We start from the raw sequence: 25,222 nt of genomic DNA on the forward strand, positions 1-25,222 counted from the left end.
CCATTCCTGGAGGTCAGCTACACAAGATTGAATGCGCTGACGTCCTAAATTGACCTCAGTGTGAGATGAGGTGACAGTACAGTAAATCTGTGTATCACCTGCATATCAATGGTACTGGAGTCCATGGCTCTTGATGATGGGAAATATGGGCGAAGTGTACATGCAGAACAACTGCTTGCCGATGACAGAGCCTTGAGGAACGCCATACTTCAGTGTTGATGAGTTGGATCTCGCACCGAACTCTTGTTCCTTGAAGTTAGCTGACGTCACTGAGGGTTGGTCTTTTATGGTCAGGGTTTGGAAGTTAAATGGTATTTTTTTTTTGAATTCTTAGATGACATTTGGGGAGTTTGTAAATAAGTGAAGATGGATGACTGAAAGGATAACAGGAAGTTAAACACATACTACATAACAGTACGTCGGGACAACTTACAATAACAACCAGTGGTCTTGTGTGTCCAAAAATCCAAAATGACTTCCACAAATGGATTTTAAAATGCCTGTTGATAATTAAAATGGGTATAAATGTAGCTCATTTCATATCCACCTGGGAGATATGAATTGGTGTCTAGACCATGGTTTCAATTGTCAAATAATAAATTGGGACAAGTTACAAGGACAGTCAGTGGTCCTGTATGTTAAAAAATCCACATGACTTCCAAAAATGGAGTCTAATGTTGCTGTTGCTACTTTTAAAACTACCGACATACTTTGTTTGATACCCAGGAATACGATTGTTGTGTCTATACTGGGTCAAATAATACATAGGGATACGTTGCAAGGACAGTCGGTGGTCAAGTATGTCAAAAAAAAAAATCAATGGTGGCTTTAAAAAAATGAGTATAAAATATCCGCTGTAATTTAGAGATAGACATAGTTCATGTAGTATCCGTAAAGGGCATATGGTTTTAATGTTTAAACCATCATGAATTTAAAAGTTAGAAAAATTAGTTACAAGGACAGTCAGTGGACCAGTATGTCGAAAAAAATCAAAGATGGCTTCCAAAAAACAGAGTCTTAAATGCCTGTTGTTACTTAAAATTTGACCTAATTCATTACAAATTCACCGAGGAGATATCATTTCTGTATCCACGATATCGTTTGATGGTTAAAATAATAAGTTATGACTAGTTACAATGATATGCAGTTGTCCATTTAACCCCAAAATCAAAATGGCATGTTAAACGACTCCTATCACCCAATAATGGTCAGAGATCATACAATATTAATCTGTGAGAAATAATTTTGGTGTCTGCAATGTGGTTTGAAGGGTCAAAATAATACATTCGGACAAATAACAAGGATGGTTAGTTTTCAATTTCCCCCCGCCCCCCCCCCCCAAAAAAAAAAAAGCCAAGGTCGATTCCAAAATTTCATAAAAATGGGTGCTGTCACCAACTCATGAAACAATAAAACTTATCCCCATGCATTTAAGTGTAGGCACCAATGTTATTTCTCACAGGTGGATATTGTATAAACTATGTCCACTTTTAAGTAACAACAGTCATTTTAGAACCCATTTCTCGGAAGCCAACTTGGATTTTAAGGCGAAGTGGATTTCTGCTTATAATTGCAACCAGTCTCAAATATCTTTTTGACCCTTGAATTCCTGGTGTAGACACCAAATTGTTTTCCTCAAGGTGTTCTTTTTTAATGTTCTAAATCCAGTTTTACAGCAGTCATTTAAGACCCAACTTTTTAAAAGCCATCTTGGATTTAAAAAAAATATACTGACACCTGACTGTCCTTTCAACACACAAAAAAAATAATCCTTGATCTTGAACAAACTGTAATGTCGGATTCTTTAAGTAGCAACATCAATTTTAGACTCCATTTTTAAAAGCCATCTTGGGTTGTTTTAGCATAGGCCTACTGGACCACTGAGTGTCCTTGTACCTTGTCAAAATATATTTGACCCTTGGTCTAGACACCAAATTCATATCTCCCGCAGGAGGATGTGAAATGAACAATGTCCATTTAAAGTATCAACAGCCATTTTAAACTCCACTGATTTTTTAAAATCCATCTTGGGGTTTTGGCCACACCAGACGACTGGCTGCCTTGTAACTTGTAATATTGTATTACACCACCGTTTAAACCATTGAATAAAAGCCAAAGTAAAGCGACTTTAGGAAGTAATAGATGAATTGTGGATTTTTAGCCTACGGCAGCCATTTTGGGCGCGATCTTGGATTTCCCAGGTACCCTGGGGTGCTTTACTCTAGCCACTATAATTTTTTTTGCCCCCTAAACCATGGAATATGAACTGAGAATGGTTTCTAGGGTAGATAATGAGAGAGTAATATCAATTTTCAGTGAATGGCGGCCATCTTGGACGCCATCTTGAAAATAAACTATTTCCCCGAACGCGGATTTTGGTAGATTTTTAGTATGTTATTCTGAAGTTCAAATTGTACAAAATCCATTGCAATTTGTTCCGAGTAAGGGTATTTTTGGTCGTATATTGATCCGTCTATACAGACCAAGTAGGTCTTTGCGCTCATCCACTTCTGGCTACCTCCTTATTCGAACAGTTTCAAAAACTGGGGGGGGGGGGGGCCTTTGTTTTTTAAGTATGCGTGCCCTACTTTGTGGAATCCCTGAAACGTAATATTCATCTTAAAGTTCAAGTATGACTTCCAGCCCCCCCCCCCCATTTTTCGGGGAAGGGGAAGGGGGGGGGGGGATTCCGCATACATTCGTAATTCCGAAGGTTCGTTTATCCGAAAACGAAATAAGGTTCGTAATTCCGAAGGTTCGTTAGTCCGAAAACGAAATGAGGTTTAATAATTCCGAAGGTTCGTCAGTCCGAAAACGAAATGAGGTTCGTAATTCCGAAAGATCGTCAATCCGAAAACGAAATGAGGTTCGTAATTCCGAAGATTCGTTATTCCAAAAACGATATAAGGTTCGTTAATCCGAAAATTAAATGAGGTTCGTATTTCCGAAAATGAAATTAATTCATTTTGGTAACAAAAACGGTGTTTTCATTACAATATAACACGATATTATGCAATAATAGTAATAACGATCGATGATACATGTGTGTGTTGTGGCCGAAGCATGTATTGCATTAAAAATAAGTGCCCGGATCAGGTCAGAGCTTATATTTCAAATTTCTGTTCGCGCTTCTTGCTCGCAGTTATTATCTAGTTACACAGGCATCTCGTTTTGAAGATCACAAACATATTGCCCATCATATTAAATGAAGAAATATAGCTCGTGCTTCGAGCTCGCATTGTTTAAAAAGGGCTTATAATGTAGTATATATTTACTTTATTTTATAAGAATAAAGCTAATTATTGAATGTTAGGACTACCCTTTCAAAGAAACAAACAACAATCAACTTTGAGCTGCCGATCGGGGAAAATATGGGTGAAAACAATTTCGCCCCCCCCCCACCTATTGGGGGTACTTGTACCTAAAAAAAAAAAAAAAACAACAGGGAAATGCTATTTTTCCAAAATGGGAAATTCCCTTTTTTCCAAAAAAAAAATGTGACGTGTTTCGAAATAAAATACTCTTTTTAAAGTATACATTTTACATTAGTTTTCAGGCTGGAATATTACAAATTTTCAGTTCGCGCTTCGCACTCTCAATTATTCGATTGGTGAAATATGTATCCCAAAGAGGTCACTACATGCTTTTTTTAACAGGTTCCTTTTTTGGTCAGTATATTTAAGCTCGTTTTGCGCTCTTGTTAATTCTTTAGTTAGATCCACATCTTTTTAATGACAGCAGAAACCTGCTCGGATTTTTTAAAATTTATTTCCATTTCTTATTGAAATGCCCTACAGTTTTAGCTTGTGATTCAACACCTCGCAATAATGCCATTGTAAGAATAATTGACCCCCAAAACGATTTTTACAACTTCAGCTTTGAATTTTTTTCCAAGCCGCTCGCTCATTATACTCTCTCGCGAAAAATAAAGCCTAAATATACATTTTCCCATAATCGGAAGTCACTTTATAAAGGCTTTTTTTAACTTAATTACTATAAAACACACAATGACTTCACGCAGATGATAATATCAAGGTGAAAATATCACCAAAGTGCCCATTTTGACGTATAAGTTTAATTTCTGGCCTTGCCCCCAAACGAATATTCGTTCGGCCGCCCTTGCTTTCCCATCCTCATAATAATTGAACGGCAACAGTGTCCCCCCCCCCCCCCACACTTGCCTCTACCTCTGCTTTCCCAGTTTTCATTTTTCGGATTAACGAACCTTATTTTGTTTTCCGATTAACGAACCTTCGGAACAACAAACCTTATTTCGTTTTCGGATGAACGAACCTTTGGAACAACGAACCTTATTTCGTATTCGGATTAACGAACCTTCGGAACAACGAACCTTATTTCGTTTTCGGATGAACCAACCTTCTGAACAACGAACCTTATTTCGTTTTCGGATTAACGAACCTTCCGAACAACGATCCTTATTTCGTTTTCGGATGAACCAACCTTCTGAACAACGAACCTTATTTCGTTTTCGGATTAACGAACCTTCCAAACAACGATCCTTATTTCGTTTTCTGATTAACGAACCTTTGGAACAACGAACCTTATTTCGTTTTGGGATTATCGAACCTTCGAAACAAGGAACCTTATTTCGTATTCGGATTAACGAACCTTCGGAACAACGAACCTTATTTCGTTTTCGGATGAACCAACCTTCTGAACAACGAACCTTATTTCGTTTTCGGATTAACGAACCTTCCGAACAACGATCCTTATTTCGTTTTCGGATTAACGAACCTTTAGAACAACGAACCTTATTTCGTTTTGGGATTATCGAACCTTCGACACAAGGAACCTTATTTTGTTTTCGGATTAACGAACCTTCGGAAAAACGAACCTTATTTCGTTTTCGGATAAATGAACCTTCGGAACAACAAACCTTATTTCGTTTTCGGATTAACGAACCTTCGGAACAACAACCTTATTTCGTTTTCGGATAAACGAACCTGCGGAACAACAAACCTTATTTCGTTTTCGGATGAACAGACCTTCGGAACAACGAACCTTATTTCGTTTTCGGATTAACGAACCTTGGAACAACGAACTTTATTTCTTTTTTGGATGAACGAACGTTCAGAACAACGAACCTTATTTCGTTTTCGGATTAATGAACCTTCGGAACAACGAACCTTATTTCGTTTTCGGATTAACGAACCTTCGGAACAACGAACTTTATTTTGTTTTTGGATGAACGAACCTTCGGAACAACAAACCTTATTTCGTTTTTGGATTAACGAACCTTCGGAACAACAAACCTTATTTTGTTTTCGGATTAACGAACCTTCGGAACAACAAACCTTATTTCGTTTTCGGATTAACAAAACTTTGGAACAAGGAACCTTATTTTGTTTTCGGATGAACGAACCTTCGAAACAACGAACCTTATTTCGTTTTCGGATTAACGAACCTTCGGAACAAAGAACCTTATTTCCTTTTTTGGATGAACGAACCTTCGGAACAACGAACCTTATTTCGTTTTCGGATTAACGAACCTTCGGAACAACGAACCTTATTTCGTTTTCGGATTAACGAACCTTCGGAACAACAACCTTATTTCGTTTTCGGATAAACGAACCTTCGGAACAACAAACCTTATTTCGTTTTCGGATGAACAGACCTTCGGAACAACGAACCTTATTTCGTTTTCGGATTAACGAACCTTGGAACAACGAACTTTATTTATTTTTTGGATGAACGAACCTTCAGAACAACGAACCTTATTTCGTTTTCGGATTAATGAACCTTCGGAACAACGAACCTTATTTCGTTTTCGGATTAACGAACCTTCGGAACAACGAACTTTATTTTGTTTTTGGATGAACGAACCTTCGGAACAACAAACCTTATTTCGTTTTTGGATTAACGAACCTTCGGAACAACAAACCTTATTTTGTTTTCGGATTAACGAACCTTCGGAACAACAAGCCTTATTTCGTTTTCGGATTAACAAAACTTTGGAACAACGAACCTTATTTCGTTTTCGGATGAACGAACCTTCGAAACAACGAACCTTATTTCGTTTTCGGATTAACGAACCTTCGGAACAAAGAACCTTATTTCCTTTTTTGGATGAACGAACCTTCGGAACAACGAACCTTATTTCGTTTTCGGATTAACGAACCTTCGGAACAACGAACCTTATTTCGTTTTCGGATTAACGAACCTTCGGAACAACAAACCTTATTTCGTTTTCGGATTAATGAACCTTCGGAACAACAAACCTTATTTCGTTTTCGCATTAACGAACCTTCCGAACAACGATCCTTATTTCGTTTTCGGATTAACGAACCTTTGGAACAACGAACCTTTTTTTCGTTTTGGGATTATCGAACCTTCGAAACAAGGAACCTTATTTTGTTTTCTGATTAACGAACCTTCGGAACAACGAACCTTATTTCGTTTTCGGATTAATGAACCTTCGGAACAACGAACCTTATTTTGTTTTCGGATTAACGAACCTTCCGAACAACGATCCTGATTTCGTTTTCGGATTAACGAACCTTTGGAACAACGAACCTTATTTCGTTTTGGGATGAACGAACCTTCAAAACAAAGAACCTTATTTCGTTTTCGGATGAACGAACCTTCGGAACAACAAACCTTATTTCGTTTTTCGGATTAATGAACCTTCGGAACAACGAACCTTATTTCGTTTTCGCATTAACGAACCTTCCGAACAACGATCCTTATTTAGTTTTCATATTAACGAACCTTTGGAACAACGAACCTTTTTTCGTTTTCGGATGAACGAACCTTTGGAACAACGAACCTTATTTCGTATTCGGATTAACGAACCTTCGGAACAACGAACCTTATTTCGTTTTCGGATGAACCAACCTTCTGAACAACGAACCTTATTTCGTTTTCGGATTAACGAACCTTCCGAACAACGATCCTTATTTCGTTTTCGGATGAACCAACCTTCTGAACAACGAACCTTATTTCGTTTTCGGATTAACGAACCTTCCGAACAACGATCCTTATTTCGTTTTCGGATTAACGAACCTTTGGAACAACGAACCTTATTTCGTTTTGGGATTATCGAACCTTCGAAACAAGGAACCTTATTTCGTATTCGGATTAACGAACCTTCGGAACAACGAACCTTATTTCGTTTTCGGATGAACCAACCTTCTGAACAACGAACCTTATTTCGTTTTCGGATTAACGAACCTTCTGAACAACGATCCTTATTTCGTTTTTGGATTAACGAACCTTTGGAACAATGAACCTTATTTCGTTTTGGGATTATCGAACCTTCGACACAAGGAACCTTATTTTGTTTTCGGATTACAAACCTTCGGAAAAACGAACCTTATTTCGTTTTCGGATAAATGAACCTTCGGAACAACAAACCTTATTTCGTTTTCGGATTAACGAACCTTGGAACAACGAACCTTATTTCGTTTTTGGATGAACGAACCTTCGGAACAACGAACCATATTTTGTTTTCGGATTAATGAACCTTCGGAACAACGAACCTTATTTCGTTTTCGGATTAACGAACCTTCGGAACAACGAACTTTATTTTGTTTTTGGATGAACGAACCTTCGGAACAACAAACCTTATTTCGTTTTCGGATTAACGAACCTTCGGAACAACGAACCTTATTTTGTTTTCGGATTAACGAACCTTCGGAACAACAAACCTTATTTCGTTTTCGGATTAACAAAACTTTGGAACAACGAACCTTATTTCGTTTTCGGATGAACGAACCTTCGAAACAACGAACCTTATTTCGTTTTAGGATTAACGAACCTTCGGAACAAAGAACCTTATTTCCTTTTTTGGATGAACGAACCTTCGGAACAACGAACCTTATTTCGTTTTCGGATTAACGAACCTTCGGAACAACGAACCTTATTTCGTTTTCGGATTAACGAACCTTCGGAACAACAAACCTTATTTCGTTTTCGGATTAATGAACCATCGGAACAACGAACCTTATTTCGTTTTCGCATTAACGAACCTTCCGAACAACGATCCTTATTTCGTTTTCGGATTAACGAACCTTTGGAACAACGAACCTTTTTTCGTTTTGGGATTATCGAACCTTCGAAACAAGGAACCTTATTTTGTTTTCTGATTAACGAACCTTCGGAACAACGAACCTTATTTCCTTTTCGGATTAATGAACCTTCGGAACAACGAACCTTATTTCGTTTTCGGATTAACGAACCTTCCGAACAACGATCCTGATTTCGTTTTCGGATTAACGAACCTTTGGAACAACGAACCTTATTTTGTTTTGGGATGAACGAACCTTCAAAACAAAGAACCTTATTTCGTTTTCGGATGAACGAACCTTCGGAACAACAAACCTTATTTCGTTTTTCGGATTAATGAACCTTCGGAACAACGAACCTTATTTCGTTTTCGCATTAACGAACCTTCCGAACAACGATCCTTATTTCGTTTTCGGATTAACGAACCTTTGGAACAACGAACCTTTTTTCGTTTTGGGATTATCGAACCTTCGAAACAAGGAACCTTATTTCGTTTTCTGATTAACGAACCTTCGGAACAACGAACCTTATTTCGTTTTCGGATTAATGAACCTTCGGAACAACGAACCTTATTTCGTTTTCGGATTAACGAACCTTCCGAACAACGATCCTGATTTCGTTTTCGGATTAACGAACCTTTGGAACAACGAACATTATTTCGTTTTGGGATGAACGAACCTTCAAAACAAAGAACCTTATTTCGTTTTCGGATGAACGAACCTTCGGAACAACAAACCTTATTTCGTTTTCGGATTAACGAACCTTTGGAACAACGAACCTTATTTCGTTTTGGGATTATCGAACCTTCGAAACAAGGAACCTTATTTTGTTTTCGGATTAACGAACCTTCGGAACAACGAACCTTATTTCGTTTTCGGATTAATGAACCTTCGGAACAACGAACCTTATTTCGTTTTCGAATTAACGAACCTTCCGAACAACGATCCTTATTTCGTTTTTGGATTAATGAACCTTCCGGACAACGATCCTTATTTCGTTTTCGGGTTAACGAACCTTTGGAACAACGAACCTTATTTCGTTTTGGGATCATCGAACCTTCGAAACAAGGAACCTTATTTAGTTTTCGGATTAATGAATCTTCGGAAAAACGAACCTTATTTCGTTTTCGGATGAACGAACCTTCAAAACAACGAACCTTTTTTAGTTTTAGGATTAATGAACCTTCGGAAAAACGAACCTTATTTCGTTTTCGGATTAACGAACCTTCGGAACACTAACCTTATTTCGTTTTTGGATGAACGAACCTTCGGAACAACAAACCTTATTTCGTTTTCGAATTAACGAACTTTCGGAACAACGAACCTTATTTTGTTTTCGGATTAACAAAACTTTGGAACAACGAACCTTATTTCGTTTTCGGATGAAGGAACCTTAGAAACAACGAACCTTATTTCGTTTTCGGATTAACGAACCTTCGGAACAACGAACCTTATTTCGTTTTCGGATGAACGAACCTTCGGAACAACGAACCTTATTTCGTTTTCGGATTAATGAACCTTCGGAACAACGAACCTTATTTCGTTTTCGGATTAACGGACCTTCGGAACAACAAACCTTATTTCGTTTTCGGATTATCGAACCTTCAAAACAACGAACCTTATTTCGTTTTGGGATTATCGAACCTTCGGAACAACAAATCTTATTTTGTTTTCGGATTATTGAACCTTCGGAATAACGAACCATCGAAATAACGCCACAAATGGTCGGATTAACGAACCCCTTTTCGTTTTCAGATTAACGAACATCGAGGAATAGGCAATTTACATGTTTCGGAATTACGAATCTTCGGAATAAAGAACCTTCGGAATTACGAAGTTTAACCGGGGATTCATGGTACTGGAATGCATGTTAATGACATTAATTTTCTCACTTAATTGAGTGCTATGCATTCTGATATAACCTGAGAACACTCAAATTCATTATCTCAAATTAAGTTTGTGAACTGTTTGTGAAGTATTTATAAGTGTGGTGTGCCATATTTTCTTGGAAATATGAAAACAAATGTGCATGTAAATATAAACTAAAATTATTGACCCCCTAAATAGAAAAAAAATAACAGCAACAACAAACACAAAAACAGATAAAATAAGCACTTCATACAGAAAAATACGATTGATTACATTTTGTTTGCAGAAGAATGCTTTATAATTGTTCATCATTACACACACTGTTAAAAAACCTGATTTTATAGAAAAAAACTAAATTTTGCAGAAAGCAATAACAGAATCATTCTGTAAATTCATAAAACGGGAATTTTTCTACAATTTAACAGAACAGGTCTGCTTAAAAAAGGGAAAATGGTGTTTTATTTAAGGAACTTTGTAAGGTTCCATACATCTAATACAATTTCCTGTAATTTTACATGATATAATGTAAGATTACGCAATCTGGTAAGATTACAGGTGTTCTCGAGACTCTGCTGCAGGAACTTATTTGATTTATAAGGATAAATTTTCTAACAGTGCATAATGTTAGCTTCCTATTAATGCTCTTAAATGTGGAGTAGTATCAGTTTTGATAATATGTGTGAGCTTACAATTATACCGATGCCTAAGTGTGAAATTGATATACGTTGATATATTACAATACATTCAACTCAATTCATTTCAATTCATTTTTCATTCTTCAACATAATATAAGATAGATTGATTCAATTTGAATAAAATCTTGAACAAAATTCAATATTGAAAAAAAGATAAACATATTCGATAAGTGATTTAAATATAAATTAACATACATGTCAAGTTTAAATCAATATAATCAATATCATTAAATATAAATAAATAAATACAATTATATATCATAAGAAGAAACGAGGAGTCCACTAAAAAGCAAAGCTTGTAGAATGTGGACCCCTCAAAAAATAGATACTAGGAATATTGAAATATAAGTAAAGGAATACATGAAGATAACGAAAAGGGCAAAAAATAATAATACTAATAGATATAAACACGAAACAACACAACACAGGAACATAAGGTTGACAATAGTACGATGACAACTGCCTAGAATATAGAAAGAAAATAGAGATAGGGAGAGGGAAGCAAAGCTAATCTGCTGCATATATATTATGTCTACACATACATACACACTCAATGCACATATACATATATACACACACACATATATATATATATACACATATACTCATATTTAAGCACATACATACATTTATATATATATACACATGCACACACACACACACATGTAAACACACCCTAATACACCCTAACACACGCACTCATTCACACACACACACTCGGACATACACACATACAATATAAAAGGTACAATATAATGTATAGACAAGCTATAACTTTTACATTTCAAATCTTATGTGTAACTGGAAAAAATAAGGCTTTTATGTTCTGTTTAAACATAGATAATAGATTAGCAAAAAAGCATACAAATATTAGTTTAAATATTAAATATAATTCATTAAGGTTTTAGGAGCATAAATTTTAGTTTGTTTTTAAAGGACAGTAAAGAACGGGCATTTTTAATCTCATCGTCAAGGGAATTCCAAAATCTTGGACCTCTATATAAGTAAGTATTTTGTGCTAGATGCGTTCTGAGGAGGGGCAAGTGATATTCATTTGACTGCCTGGTGGGATAGTTATGGAGGGATTGGTTTTGGTGAAACATAGAATCAAATATGCGTGGCAACGAATTATTTTTGTATTTATACATGAATTGACCTAATTGAAATAAATATAATTTTTGGTATTTTCATGATTTTATGTTCCAGGAACAATTGATCTGTATAAGAACGAACTGGTGCATTACATATAATTCGGAGTGTTTTCTTTTGTAAAAATGATATTTTGTCCAATAAAGAATTATGGGTATTTCCCCATGCTAATATTCCATAATTAAGGTAAGGTAAAATCAAAGAGGCGTATAACATGAGTAATGTGACCGAAGAAAAATAGTGTTTTAACTTATTAATTACACCAATATTACGAGATAATATTTTGCTCACATTAAGAACGTGGGGTTTCCAAGAAAGCTTATTATCAACTATAATTCCTAAAAAAAAAATGTTGGGAAACACATTGTAAAGGTGTATCATCAAAGATAATGTCAGAAGGTAAAGATTCAATAGAATTACTAAATATCATATATTTTGGGAAACACATTGTAAAGGTGTATCATCAAAGATAGTGTCAGAAGGTAAAGATTCAATAGAATTACTAAATATCATATATTTGGTTTGTTTAAATTAAGAGATAGTTTATTGGCGCATATCCATTGAGTAATATTTAGCAGTTCCAAATCCATGATCTGAACTAGGGTGTGAGGGTTTCTGTGAGCAAAAAATACATTTATACATGTATGTACATTGATCGTGAATTTACCTAGCCCTACATTATATACATAAATGACTATATCATTGTCAAGCCTGGCCCGTTCACCGATGAGAGTAGGTTACATCTGGTACTGATTAATAGATTAATCTTTCTTTCTCATGAGTATCTCAAAACTGTTCCACGCTTAAATTGTAAGTTGTCCCTCGAATGCATTGTAAAGTCGTGGAAAATGCAATATATTAAAATATTAAACGCATTTACAATTTCTAAAGCTTTCTATTCATTCTTTATCATCTAGAGACAGTTTTAAGAAGACAAATGGATTTCATGACCAGGAGTCAATCTTGATATCTAAAAAAGGATTTGAAAAAATATATAATATATATTTATTTTGTCAAGTCAACGTTGATTATGTAATAAATCTAGATTACATTAAATAGATTACCAATTTCTATATTAAATTTGTCTTACGTCATCAGATATATTTTTATTTTTGTAAGTGTTTGTTCCGAAACAATACTAATTTGTTCATTTGTTGATATGTCTATTCTAACTATTTTAACCGCAAGCCAGTCATTTTTCTAGCTATGGAATATGGCAACCTTTCAATTCAATCATTGCATGGGAAATAACTCATAAATATGTGGTGATCACCGAATCAATACTCTCTGTTGCAATTCCTCTCTGGGGAAATGTTAAAGGAACTGTGCAAAATATGTGCAAACTTTTGTTGAAGTATGGCATCTGAAGTTGAACCCCCTTGCAGTGATGAAGCACATGCTGACTGTATAGGATTCGGAGAAGAAAAGTTACCAGGTGGACTGGTTTGATGATTGGGTGGAATACCTGGGTGAGCTATTGCCTTCATTTCCATGTATTCTTGGGAATCCTGGATGGTTTCCTTAGGAACCACATTACTTCGGGAAACAGCGGGATCTCCACCAACAGCAGGTTTGGACTACAGTTAGGAAAAATGTATGAAATGGAAAATTTAATGAGTAACACCTTTAAGAGTTGACCTGGAATTCAAAACATAAATTTCTTATACCATAAGTTGTTCGCGTGGCTGGAGATAAACTAATGGCCTTCTTATCGCCAATGAGTTTCGATTTACATCAATTTTATCGTTGTAGATGCACAATGTATAAAATAATGTCATGAGGGGATAAGATTTTAATATATCTATACTATTATATACTAGTATATCTAAAATGTATAATTCGTTGCATGTATATTAAAAATGGCGTCGAAAATTGAGCATGATGATGATCAGCATATGTATATTATATAAATAATGAATGTTTATGAGTGCGATGGAGAGAATACTTCATGAGGTAAAAGATGAAAAGATCCATTCAACGAGGCGTAGCCAAGTTGAATGGATCATTCATTTCATCTTTCACCGAATGAAGTAATCTGTCCATTGCACGAATGAAGGAACATTCATTATTTGGTTAATATGACACTTTTTTTTCATAGAAAATTTATCAGTTACGATGCAAAATATGATCATGCAGTGCGAGCTCGGTCTGTTGATTGTCGTGTTTGTCGCGTACAATGCCAGCGTGCAATGGACAAAATCGTATGGATCCAAAATTGCACGATGAAAGGACCCTAAATTGCACGGTCGATGACGTCATTGTAAAATGGTCCGAAAGGTCAAACAACCAATCAAATGCCAAGGATCTATCTAGGTGTCATATAAATATTGTTATTATAAGTGTTGCCTTTTCTCGTCAACAATATCACACGAAATAGTATTCTCGAACTGGATCTATTGAAATATATATTCAGCTTTACTTAAAAATTCGGTTTTAAAAAATTGAACAAGATTGGATTGGTATTGCCAATTATATTTACCATGATGGAATTCACATAAAGAGGCTCGTGGTTCGAGTTTTTCTGGTGCATTGCGGTCACTGGCACTCCATCAGCCATGTCTTCGTCCCCTGCTACAAAAGCAAATTTGAAAATGAAAGACATTTAAGGAGATTTCATTCTGTCTGTTTTGATTACGTGTATATGTATTGTCCGCGAATAAATGGGTAATCAACGCGAGAAGATAATTGGAAAGAGAGACACTGACATTATGCTTAGATATCGAACACTATATCGAATTGTTATTAATTAATTACTATTATTTTATTTTGGCAATAAAAAGTATACTAAATTGGTGAAATGAAGCATAAAACATAATGAATAGAGTATGGATTGAGCACCCACTGGACTGCCTGGGTCAAATAAAGTTAAGTGATGTATTAACGGATAGTGAAATAATAAATCTAGATAACGGTAACGCTGAAAATCACCAAAAGATCGCCAACAAAGAAAAAAAATTCAACATTGACAGTTAAAAAATAAATCGTTTCATTGGGAGCATGCAATGGCAAATTACTAATTTCAAAGCCATCTGGCGCATATTCTACAAATAAAACCAGTTTTATTCCCTTCTAATCTCTCATTGTAAATTCCGTTAAAAGTGCACATGATGTGCATGTTGAGCTTATCATGCTTATTAACGTTGAATATGAGTCCAAACTGACTCAGTTTTGGTTGAATTGGCCAAAAATTGAAATGACATTTCCTGTAAATACATTAATAAAACAGTTGCGATGAACTATATAAATATCTTTGTTATGGTTATAGCTATAATTATAATAGCCTTGTAATCACCATGCACTCTAGAAACACTGAGTAGAATTTTACCCAATATTTGGTATTTAGGGAACATGCATGTTTGCTGAGTATGTTTTTTTTTTTTTTTTTACATATTTCAACGCAACATTGCGTAAAATCTTTTTTACTCAACCAACATGCATGTTCCAATTTTACCCAGTATTGCACTGTAAAAAATTGCTGTAATTTGTACGGTAAATTGATGTAAATTTTAACAGTAAGATACTGTAATGATGATTTTACAGTAATTTGCCGTATTATTCAGGCGGTACACGGTAATTTACAGCAATCATTCGAGTTCTTTTTTTGGGAGATCAACTTTACAGTAATTTACTGTAATTGAGCACGCGAAATGCATTCTGGGATACAACACGTCACACGCGCATGCGCCTCTTACTCGGCGCGGAGCATAAATTCTTGCAAAATTTCGAGTGTCAGATCGATAAGAAGTGCCGTCGGAACTGCTGTTGTTTTAAATTCAACTTTACGTCTCCGGTCAAGTACACATTCCCTGGTAAGTAGTGATATTTTCATCCTGTAGATCCTTCACATGTAGAAATGTTTTGTTGAACTGTTTTACATATAATGTAATCTTTCATGGAACTCTGACATTCACCATCCTCACTTTTCGCGCTCTCTCTCTCTGTTGTCTATGAAGATGTATGTGTTAATGTGTGTTGTGCGGATGTTGTCTACGGAAGATGTGTACTGTGTAGATTTAGACTTAGAGTTGTGCGGGGTGTTGACTCAAATTTTGACTGTTTTTAACTTGCTAAAAAATAGTAAAGACCTATGCATAGAAATTTGGTATGTGTTGAAATTATCATTAAAATGCCTCTTAGCAATTCCATCATATCGACTAAATTTCATTACGCTACTTTTTGCTAGATCAGCTAGATAGATTGCATCGGATTCCGATGTCTGCACGCAGTTTAGCCATGCAACCCTGGCCATACTCGTACAGTACAGTCATGCAGCGCAGCATGCAGTGCTAGTGCAGTGCTGTATGGTGCGAGCTAGCTAGCCAGCGCATGCATGCAGCGCGCGCTAGCGCTAGCGATATGGCAAGGAGTTCCGGCCGACCGTGGGCAATCGTCTGTTACAGTCTGGTCTTTTGCATTGTGACGTCATCACTGTTTGAAAGCGTGCGCGTGCATATAATTAGCCAAGGATGGGGAAGGGGGATACTCCCATGAATTCATTTGTGTCTTTTTCACAATGTAACACATATATATTTCCTTTGCTATTGCAGTTTTTACACTTTGATAATGGTAAACTTTTCTTGAAAATATAGACTTATCCATTTGTAAATATTTTTAAAGTTGATCACAAATAACACACAAACAATTTTTTTTTCCAACTCTATATTTCTACTTCTCGGTTCTCCACTTTTTTGTTTTGTCCTTTTCTTCCCGCTGCTTCTAATTATTCACCTCCTTTGTCTTCTTTCTTCACCAATTTCTTCTCCTTTGCCTTCCTTCTTGCCACCTCCCCTTTCCTTTTTTTTTTTTTTTATTTCCTCTTTTAATATTCTAATTAATTCTTATCTCTTCTTTTGGCTTCTCCTACTTCTCATATCTCTTCCATCTTGTCAAACTCTTTCTCATTTTGCTTCTTACTCATTCCATGTCTATCTTCTTGTCCCCTATCTCCCTCCCCTCCTGCCCAGGACCCTACTCATTCAACTTATTATTTTTTTCTATTTTTTCCCTCTCTCTCTTCCTCCAGTACTTCTCGTGGAAGCTGCGGCTGCAAAAGATGATGCAAACCTGCATGATGTAGCATCTGGTGTGCTGAGAGGGTTGCAGAGCCTGTTTAAAGAAGGGAATGACTCCCTTTTCCTCATCCGTGATGTAAGATTTAATAATTACTCTCCTGAAAAATGTTTTGCGCTATTAGTCCTGAGTGAAAAAGTTAGTATTTAATAATTGCTTTTGTATCGATGACTCTGGACTTTTCAAGACCCTTTGTGGAACCTTTCCTTAGATCTGTTTTTTTTTTCTTTTTTTTTCTTCAATTTTTAATTTTTTGTTGTGGGGGGGGGGGGGTGTTTTGTTGCTAAGGCACGCCCCCATTTGAAAAAAGAAATGAGAGAGATCACTTGCCCTTCCCCCTTCGAGGTGGTACATAATTGAAAATTAATTGATGATTATTTCTAGATTGTATTGGACCTTCACTCTTGGGGACTGCATGCTGTATGAAAATTAAAATCAATTAAATGACACTGAAGAGTTGAATCTTGTGTGTAATGGTAATGGAAACATGGGATTATCATATATTTTCAGGTTACAGATACTGCTGAGGACATGGAGAAAGAGGGAGATGCATCTGATTCACCCAAACTCATAATCCAAGGTGCATGACAACTTCCAGTGTTTTTAATCAAACCTCTTAGAATAATATAATACAGACATTTAAAACATTCTCAGATTTAGGTCTAGACTAAATCTGTACAGACATGTACGTTTATTTTGTGTCAATTTTCTTAAACAGACTTGTATTTCATATGTACATCTTTCACTTTCAGCATTTCAGATTTGCCATGCTTGTAATTATATGCAGTCATTAACAAAAGAGACATGTGAATACTGCATGATCCCAGCCTTTAAAACTGGGCAAAAAACATAAATTATAGTTTTTCACTTTGTAACGCGTCCATAAGGGGGGGGGGGGGGGAATCAGGACAATTGGAAATAAATAACTGAATTTTACTCTAGTGAATTTGTACCAGAGATTTTCCCATCAGCTAGTGTTATAAAACAAATTATAGAAAATGAAGCTCATAACGATTAAATCTTAACATTATTTTGTTTGATAGGAGATCCATTTGACTCGGCCAAGTCCCAGTGGATGGTCATGGTTGAAAGCAGAGTTATTGGCCATTCATCATCAACAACTGAAGGCTTTCTTTGTGGGGTGGCATACCTTTTTGCCACCTATTACAACCTCAATTTGGAATATCCAAGCACGGCTGCAGCAACACTGGAGTTCATTCAGAGGTACAATATGGCATGCAAAATATCGGACCATTTTCTGGAACTGACATAAGTCCAATTTCATGGACATCCTAGCTAAATGGAATTTCAGTCTGAAAAATAACTTGATTTAAAAAAATGTGGAAAAATAAAGAAAAATATTGGTGAAGGTTTGAAGAAAATCCGTCAAAATTTTTTGTTAGAGTTGTGAATATTTCAAGTTATGATGTTGTGACGTCACATCCGAGCAGCTCATAAATTTAAGCATTTTGATTCTAGAACATACTTTCTTATCTGATAAATAGGCTTTTTATTAATGTGCTACTGCTTTGCGACTTGATGGAGCGAGCAACATCCGACTGTTGCCTTGCCTTAGAAAACAAAGACATTCTTCACAGTACTTCTGCATTTATTTGGGAGCCAAATATGATTTCCATTGCAAGTGTCACGTTTTGAAAGCAAGAAAGCTCCTTGTTGAAAGTAAGCAAACCCAGCAGTACTGTGGGGAACTCCAAAATTTCAAGAACTTATTAGCGACTAGCACACTAACATCTGGTGTATTTTGGTGCAGGTTAATGATTACGTACTTGAGTAGAGAAGAGTGTGTCTCTGTACTAACAATAGAAAAAAGTGATTTAAAAAGTATTCTTTTTTAAGTAAAGCTGGCTTGATGGAGCCATCTATAATTACTGTTTGATAAATTTCATTTTAGGTTTGTCAATTTATTTTGACTCCCTCAGTTTTCATTTGATTGTTTTTATTTATTTTTTTTCTGTAATATCTTTTTCTCCCTGTCTCTCAGATGTCTCCTCGGAATAAGCCCTGATGGGTCGAAGTGCCATGCGTCGAAGAGTCACTGCAACGCGAAAGTAGTGTCATTTGTGCGTCGGTTTGCTGATTTCCAGTGGCTTTAATTTCCTGATTTGTACATTTTACCCCATCATCTAAAAACATGTGATTTTATATATCACCCAATAATACTATGTTCGCTTGGTCACCATCCTCTTGAATAATTGGTTGAGCTTTGTCTGACCAAGCAACTACAGAGTTTATGCCCAATATTGCATAACATGAGAAACTTGCTGAAATAGATTGTCGACATGCTAGTTATGAGAGAACATTCATTTGAATATGCTATTAAGTTGACATTGCCCACAACTTTATTTTAGCCGTTTCTCAAATCCAGGTCAAGTAAGAGTGGGGGAGGGGTAAAATTCATATAGAAATTGTAAATGTAAAGGGGTTTCATACTTGGAAAAATAAAGTTAAGAATATCTCCTTACAACCGAATTTGAACCATACAAAAACATAGATATATGGCACTACACACTGTTTGTATGCCTCCGCCCACCAAAGGTGGTGTCGGAGGTATTATGTTTTTGTGTTGTCCGTCGGTCCGTCTGTCCCACTTTCGTTCTCGCGATAACTTAAAAACCGGTCAACAGGTCAACTTCATACTTTTTGACTTGAGGATACATATCTGGGCGACAATGAGCTGATAAGTGTTTGGGTCCAAAGGTCAAAGGTCATAGAATTCACTAAAATACATAAGAAATAGACCATTCTTACAATAACTCCAAAACCCTTTGATAGATCAACTTCAAACTTGTCTCGTGTGTATATGTTAAAGTAACAATGATCTGTTCAGATTTTGGGGTCTCAAGGTCAAAAGTCAAGGTCATTGAATACAATAAAGTACATATAACATATACCGTTCTCGCAATAACTCCAAACCATTTGACGAATCAACTTCAAACTTCGCTCATTTGTGCATATACAAGTGACAATGATCTATTAAGATTTTGGGTCTGAAAGTCAAATCTCAAGCTCTCTGGATTCAATCAAATGCATATATTTGCTTTTTTGAGAAACAGTTATCTGACTAGATTTTGAAGTCACAAGATCAAAGGTCTTGAGGGTTTTTTTTTTCTTTATGGAAATAAAAACTAGGAAATATATTTCTGGTATGGCAGTAGCGGAGGCATCTATTTCCAACATTCGTGGTCGAAAATTCATCTTTAGTTAGGATTAACATTGCTGTAAATCAATTTCGATTTCAACATTGTGGTACATTATATATATATGTATATATATATACTGCGTAGTAAGCGCTTGGTCATCAAGATGTTGACAAATATTGCAATAAGCTGTTTACTGAGAACGATGTAAACTTCTGTAATGTATGTGGCTTTAACACAGCCTACCAAGGTGGAGTGAGATTATTATTATATTATTATTACATGAATGACACAGTGATCTCCATTATTGCATATCATGCATGGCTGACTGTTAGCCATTTTTGTAAAGAGGACCAAATTATATCAAGAAATTCAGGAAATCTTAAGGTGATGTAGCAATTTTTTGTTTTCTTATAGTCAGAAAAGGATATTAAATGTATCAGAAATTCCTCAAATGAAAAAGCATGTGACATTTTGATTACATTTCAAGAGTTTCTCAAAATAGCAGATTTGCATGATGTAGTACAGAAAAATTTGAAAATTGTAGATACTTCTCACAGATTGACATTTTTCTTCATTATGATTACTGAGGATTTACTACATTGTATTTTGTTGTTCACAGAATTATAACATTTTCATACTTTCACTTTCGCAGCTGTTCAAGTGTCACAGTACAAACATTACTTTGGCAAAATTGGAGGTCATATTTGTACATGTTTGTTCGTCAAATATTCATGTAAATATTAAGTATTTGCAATGGTAGCAATACTCTCATTCGGGTTCTTTCTTGCCAGTTTCAATATCAAATTGATAGTACTGTTATAAGAAACTTTATTTGTGAGGAATATTGTATGCAATGTAATATTATTGTCACAATTTAATGTATTCATGGCAGTTAATGTATTTGTATGCTTGTAATATAAATTATTGGTTCAGTGTGTGTTTAGGACTATTCATTATTTTGATATAGGATTGAATAAGGTTTTCTGTCTTAATAAGATTTTTGGGAATATGTATATATAAGAAGTTGACATACACTTAATTTTTTATCAATTAATAGTATACATGTAAAATTACTCATAAGTGAGAAGTTTCACTTAAAAATTCAGTTTTCTTCTGGTAGAAGCATTGTCGTCAGGTTACCATGGAGTAAGCATTTTGCGTGTTACTACGGATATGTGGATGTAAGAGATAGAGAGTCTGTGTGTGTGCGTGTGTGCGTGTGTATGTTCATCCAGTGTTCATCCAAGGTCAGCTGAGACAAGCCCTCCTAGAAGGAAGTTCACTTTAGTCAGATTTGTTTTCTTAAAGAAATTGAAAGTTTGCCATTATTTCAGGCAGTAGTTGCATAAGTGAAAAATTGCTTTCACTTGTAATTGATTCTAATGGGTTATGACTGAATATTTGAATGATTATGGTACCCTTCATGTAAATGGATTGCTTTAAAACACACCTGTTCATTAATGTACTCTCATTTAATATACAGTGGCCTGAAAGTTTGTGTAAGGTTAGCAATTACAACTACTTTAATGCATGCAAGGTGAATTTTACTTGTTGAATAGATTTATTTACAAAATGTTTAAGTCAACTGAATTGCAAACAGCAGATAAAGTAACACCAACCAAATTTTATGGTTGTTCTTACAACCTTTGTTGCTTGCTCTGACAGGTCCAACAAATACATAAAGAGTTTATGCATGCAAAAAGGATGCCACTTATTGTAATACCATTCAGTACATGGTAATTACCTATTACCAAATCCAGAGGAACAAAGTATTCATGAAATTTGACTACATTAGTGAACAGGTCTGTAATGAACATCAGCATTCTTAGGACATTTCTGTGTACATAGTTTCTGTATAATTGTCATCTTTGAAATTTGATTATGCAACACATTCTACTTGCCAGCATTTTTCCCATGATCCTTACAAAAATTGTACTGTTTGTGAAATATGGCATTGTCAGTTCTACTGCATGTTAATGCAATAAAGACTTTTCAAAGTTTCATTCAAAAGTTTTACTCAAGTGTATTTTTGTCATTGGAAGTTGTGCCAATTACAGTAAAACATACTGTAAATGGGGTCAATTTACAGTAAATTACTGTAGGGAGTGTACAGTACTGGGGGTAAATTGGGAAGGTGTACAGCATTTTACTGTAGGAAGTGTACAGTACCTCACTGTAATGCAAGGGAAATTTACAGTAGTTTACTGTAATTTAACCAAATTTACAGTAGCAACAATTCTAAAATTTGGTAAATTTTACAGTAAGCTACAGCACTTTTCACGGTATTTTCCTGTAGCTAGTTCAAATTTACAGTAATTTACTGTAGGACGAAACTACAGTAGCTTACTGTAAAATAAAAATTACAGTAAATTACCGTGCAGCAGAGTTGCCAGTAATTTACTGTAAAATCTACAGTAAACTTTTTACAGTGTGGGTAAACCTTTTTTTAAGAGTGTGTTCATATACAATTCACATAGACATGATAGACTACAGCAAATATCACCATCGTCTGGTCCTTAGAAGACTAATTTACATATTTTCATAGATATCAGATTTAAATTTTCTGTGTCATTAACAATTAAACAACTTCAACGAATTTAATATTATATTGATATTTCTTGATTAAATTATTGAACAGAAACAAAATCACCTCTATCCGTGTCATGTTGTAAGCACTTGTGAGAAACCGTTACTGCAACTAGGCCCAGAATCATTGCACCTAATGACCCTCCCAAGATGTATAAAACTATATGAAGCAGAGCACAGTTGTCTAGAGTCAAAACATACAATTACATGTTATTTCTTCTGACAATTATGAATATTAAGTCTTCCCTAAATTGCAAGCGAGTCAAGCCAAATATATATGTCTTACCATTTCACCTCTTTGAATAATGATATAGTTCAAACGATGTGAAAATACAACCAGAATAGTTTAAGTGTCAATATAGATGTTGACTGTATAGGATATCAGCATTGAAATTCAAATTTAACAAAACAGATAACTCTTAAGACACATTGCTTATTAGATAGCATTTACGGGAACATTCATGAAAATCTATGAGCGATTCATAAAATAATTAATATATATTCATCTTTCTTTAGAATGCCAGAAAGCATCAAAGGTTATTCTGGGAACGTATTCTTATCTTGTATTCATTTGCGAGTACTCTAAACGTGCAATGTCATTAGATAATTTCCTCAATCATTATTGATCCGTAAATCAAAATCGGTATCAAAGTAATTAATACATTGCGCATTTTCTTATCAAAATCATTCGAACACCAAACTTATAATGTAATAATAACCATTATGAATTAGTTAGGATTATTACAGCTATCGTGTTTAATAATAGTCAACTGTTTTATAATATTAATGTTCGGTCGAAACTGTGAATTGAATATTATTGTCTGATCTCATGTCAAATCTCAGCTAAGATCATGTTATAAAGTCATTTATATCAACAGTAGGGAAAAAAGGTACAAAATGTAATCACAAAATTAAACTATTGAGGCAATAAAAGAATAAATACGGCTAAATGAACATGGGACTGGCACGTGATGCCAACAATGAAATAATGAGCAATGGAATAGTAATAATAATAATAATAATAATGACAATAATAGTGATAATACCAATTACAATAACGGATGAATATGAATATGCTTACAATGAAACCTTGAAATAAAATGCCTTGTGCTTTAAATCTACCGTTTGAAAACTGATATCATATAGTCCGCTCTGATCCGCTGCCAAATACCAAACAAAACGGAAAAAAGTATCGTTATTCAATATATGGGACGACAAGTACAATTTCAAACATACAATAATCATGTTCATCTCATAAATGAAAAAAAAAATTACACTGTGGTCTGCAGCCAATGACTGACCTCCATCTACTCATGCGCAATCTGTGATTACGAAATGGCGCATTTAGTCATATTTTGCAAAGGAAATAAAATACAGACAATATCAACCTTGTAGTTCTTCATCACTTGACAGACTTGGATTACTTTCCTCAGAAGTTGTCGCAAGATGTTTGGTTTGGGGAGTTGCTCCTACATATTTTGGGAAATAAAACGAGTGCATAATATTAACATTCAAACTAGTATCAACTGTCTTAAAATAAAACCCTTGATTACATTCGTCATGTTACGTCATTAATTGTGTCAAGGATCCCTTAATAATCAGGAGGAACTTTTTTTTTTCCTCTATTGAAAATCGAATAAAATAGATAATACAAAAAAGTCTAATAAAATCATATCCTGACCTAGGTATTGTTATTCATTATATGGGATGACAAGTACAGTTTCACTCAACGTATCAATAATCATGTTAATCTCATAAATAAATATAAAAAAATAATGCGATCTGCAGCCAATGACTGACCTCCATTTACTCATGCGCAATCTGTGATTACGAAATGGCACATTCAGTCATATTTGGCAAAGGAAATAAAAGAAAAACAATATTAATCCATTATTTCTCCATCACTAATTGTCAGACTTGGATTGCTTTCCTCGGGAGTTGTCGCAAGATGTTTGATTGGGGGAGTTGCTCCTACATATTTTGGGAAATAAAACGAGTGCATAATATTAACATTCAAACTAGTATCAACTATATTAAAAGAATACACTTGATTGCATTCGTCATGTTACGTCATTACTTGTGCCCAGGATCCCTTAATAATCGGGGGGGGGGGGACTTTTATTGCTCTATTGAAAATCGAATGACATAAATGATACAAACAATTAAAATAAAAATGATATCCTGACCTAAGATCGGGATGGATTTGTTACCATTTGAATTTCATTGACATGATACAAATTTCACTCTACAAAGTGACTTGAGCACATTAATTTCCATATTTATTTACCTTAATAGAAACAATTTAAGAATTTGTTATGTTGGAACTTATCATCATGAAACATTTATCTCTAGACAAATATTTCGAGAACGAAGCACGAGCGGATTTTTTTTTTTTAATTTATACCTGAAAATGAGACGTCCGCCATTACTAGCGCGTATGAACTAAATGCCATAAATGCAAGCGTATATTTTGTATACACTGACCAGAAAAATGAAGTTTTAGCGATTGTTTGTAAGAATTCATAAAAATACTATTAATACACTCGTAAAACAAATAATACTGGTGCAATAGGTGTTAATTCCTTTATCAATCCCTGTCGATTGTGTACAAGGTAATATAAAAAGGAGAAACACTGGGAATGGTTCGAGGAAAAAAAGACAGGAAACA

General features: G+C 35.0%; 1 protein-coding gene across 1 annotated transcript; it reads left to right on the plus strand.

The window, feature by feature from the left end:
• The first annotated feature begins 15,399 nt into the window (after window positions 1–15,399).
• LOC135155025 (uncharacterized) lies at window positions 15,400–21,978 on the plus strand. The gene is made up of 5 exons (XM_064103368.1): window positions 15,400–15,546; window positions 16,761–16,885; window positions 17,318–17,387; window positions 17,851–18,031; window positions 18,810–21,978. Exons 1-5 carry the CDS (start codon window positions 15,417–15,419, stop codon window positions 18,919–18,921), a joined length of 618 nt encoding a protein of 205 aa, XP_063959438.1. The 5' UTR covers window positions 15,400–15,416; the 3' UTR covers window positions 18,922–21,978.
• Window positions 21,979–25,222: the final 3,244 nt, after the last annotated feature.

Source organism: Lytechinus pictus, chromosome 8 (assembly GCF_037042905.1).
Source record: "Lytechinus pictus isolate F3 Inbred chromosome 8, Lp3.0, whole genome shotgun sequence".
In the NCBI taxonomy this organism is placed as follows: domain Eukaryota; kingdom Metazoa; phylum Echinodermata; class Echinoidea; order Temnopleuroida; family Toxopneustidae; genus Lytechinus; species Lytechinus pictus.

Bases quoted from the DNA above. Each gene is read 5' to 3' on its own strand.
- LOC135155025 (XM_064103368.1), top strand. From the start codon at position 15,417: ATGCGCCTCTTACTCGGCGCGGAGCATAAATTCTTGCAAAATTTCGAG. The intron at 15,547-16,760 runs GTAAGTAGTGAT...CTCTTCCTCCAG, and splicing joins GGTCAAGTACACATTCCCTG to TACTTCTCGTGGAAGCTGCG. The intron at 16,886-17,317 runs GTAAGATTTAAT...ATATATTTTCAG, and splicing joins CCCTTTTCCTCATCCGTGAT to GTTACAGATACTGCTGAGGA.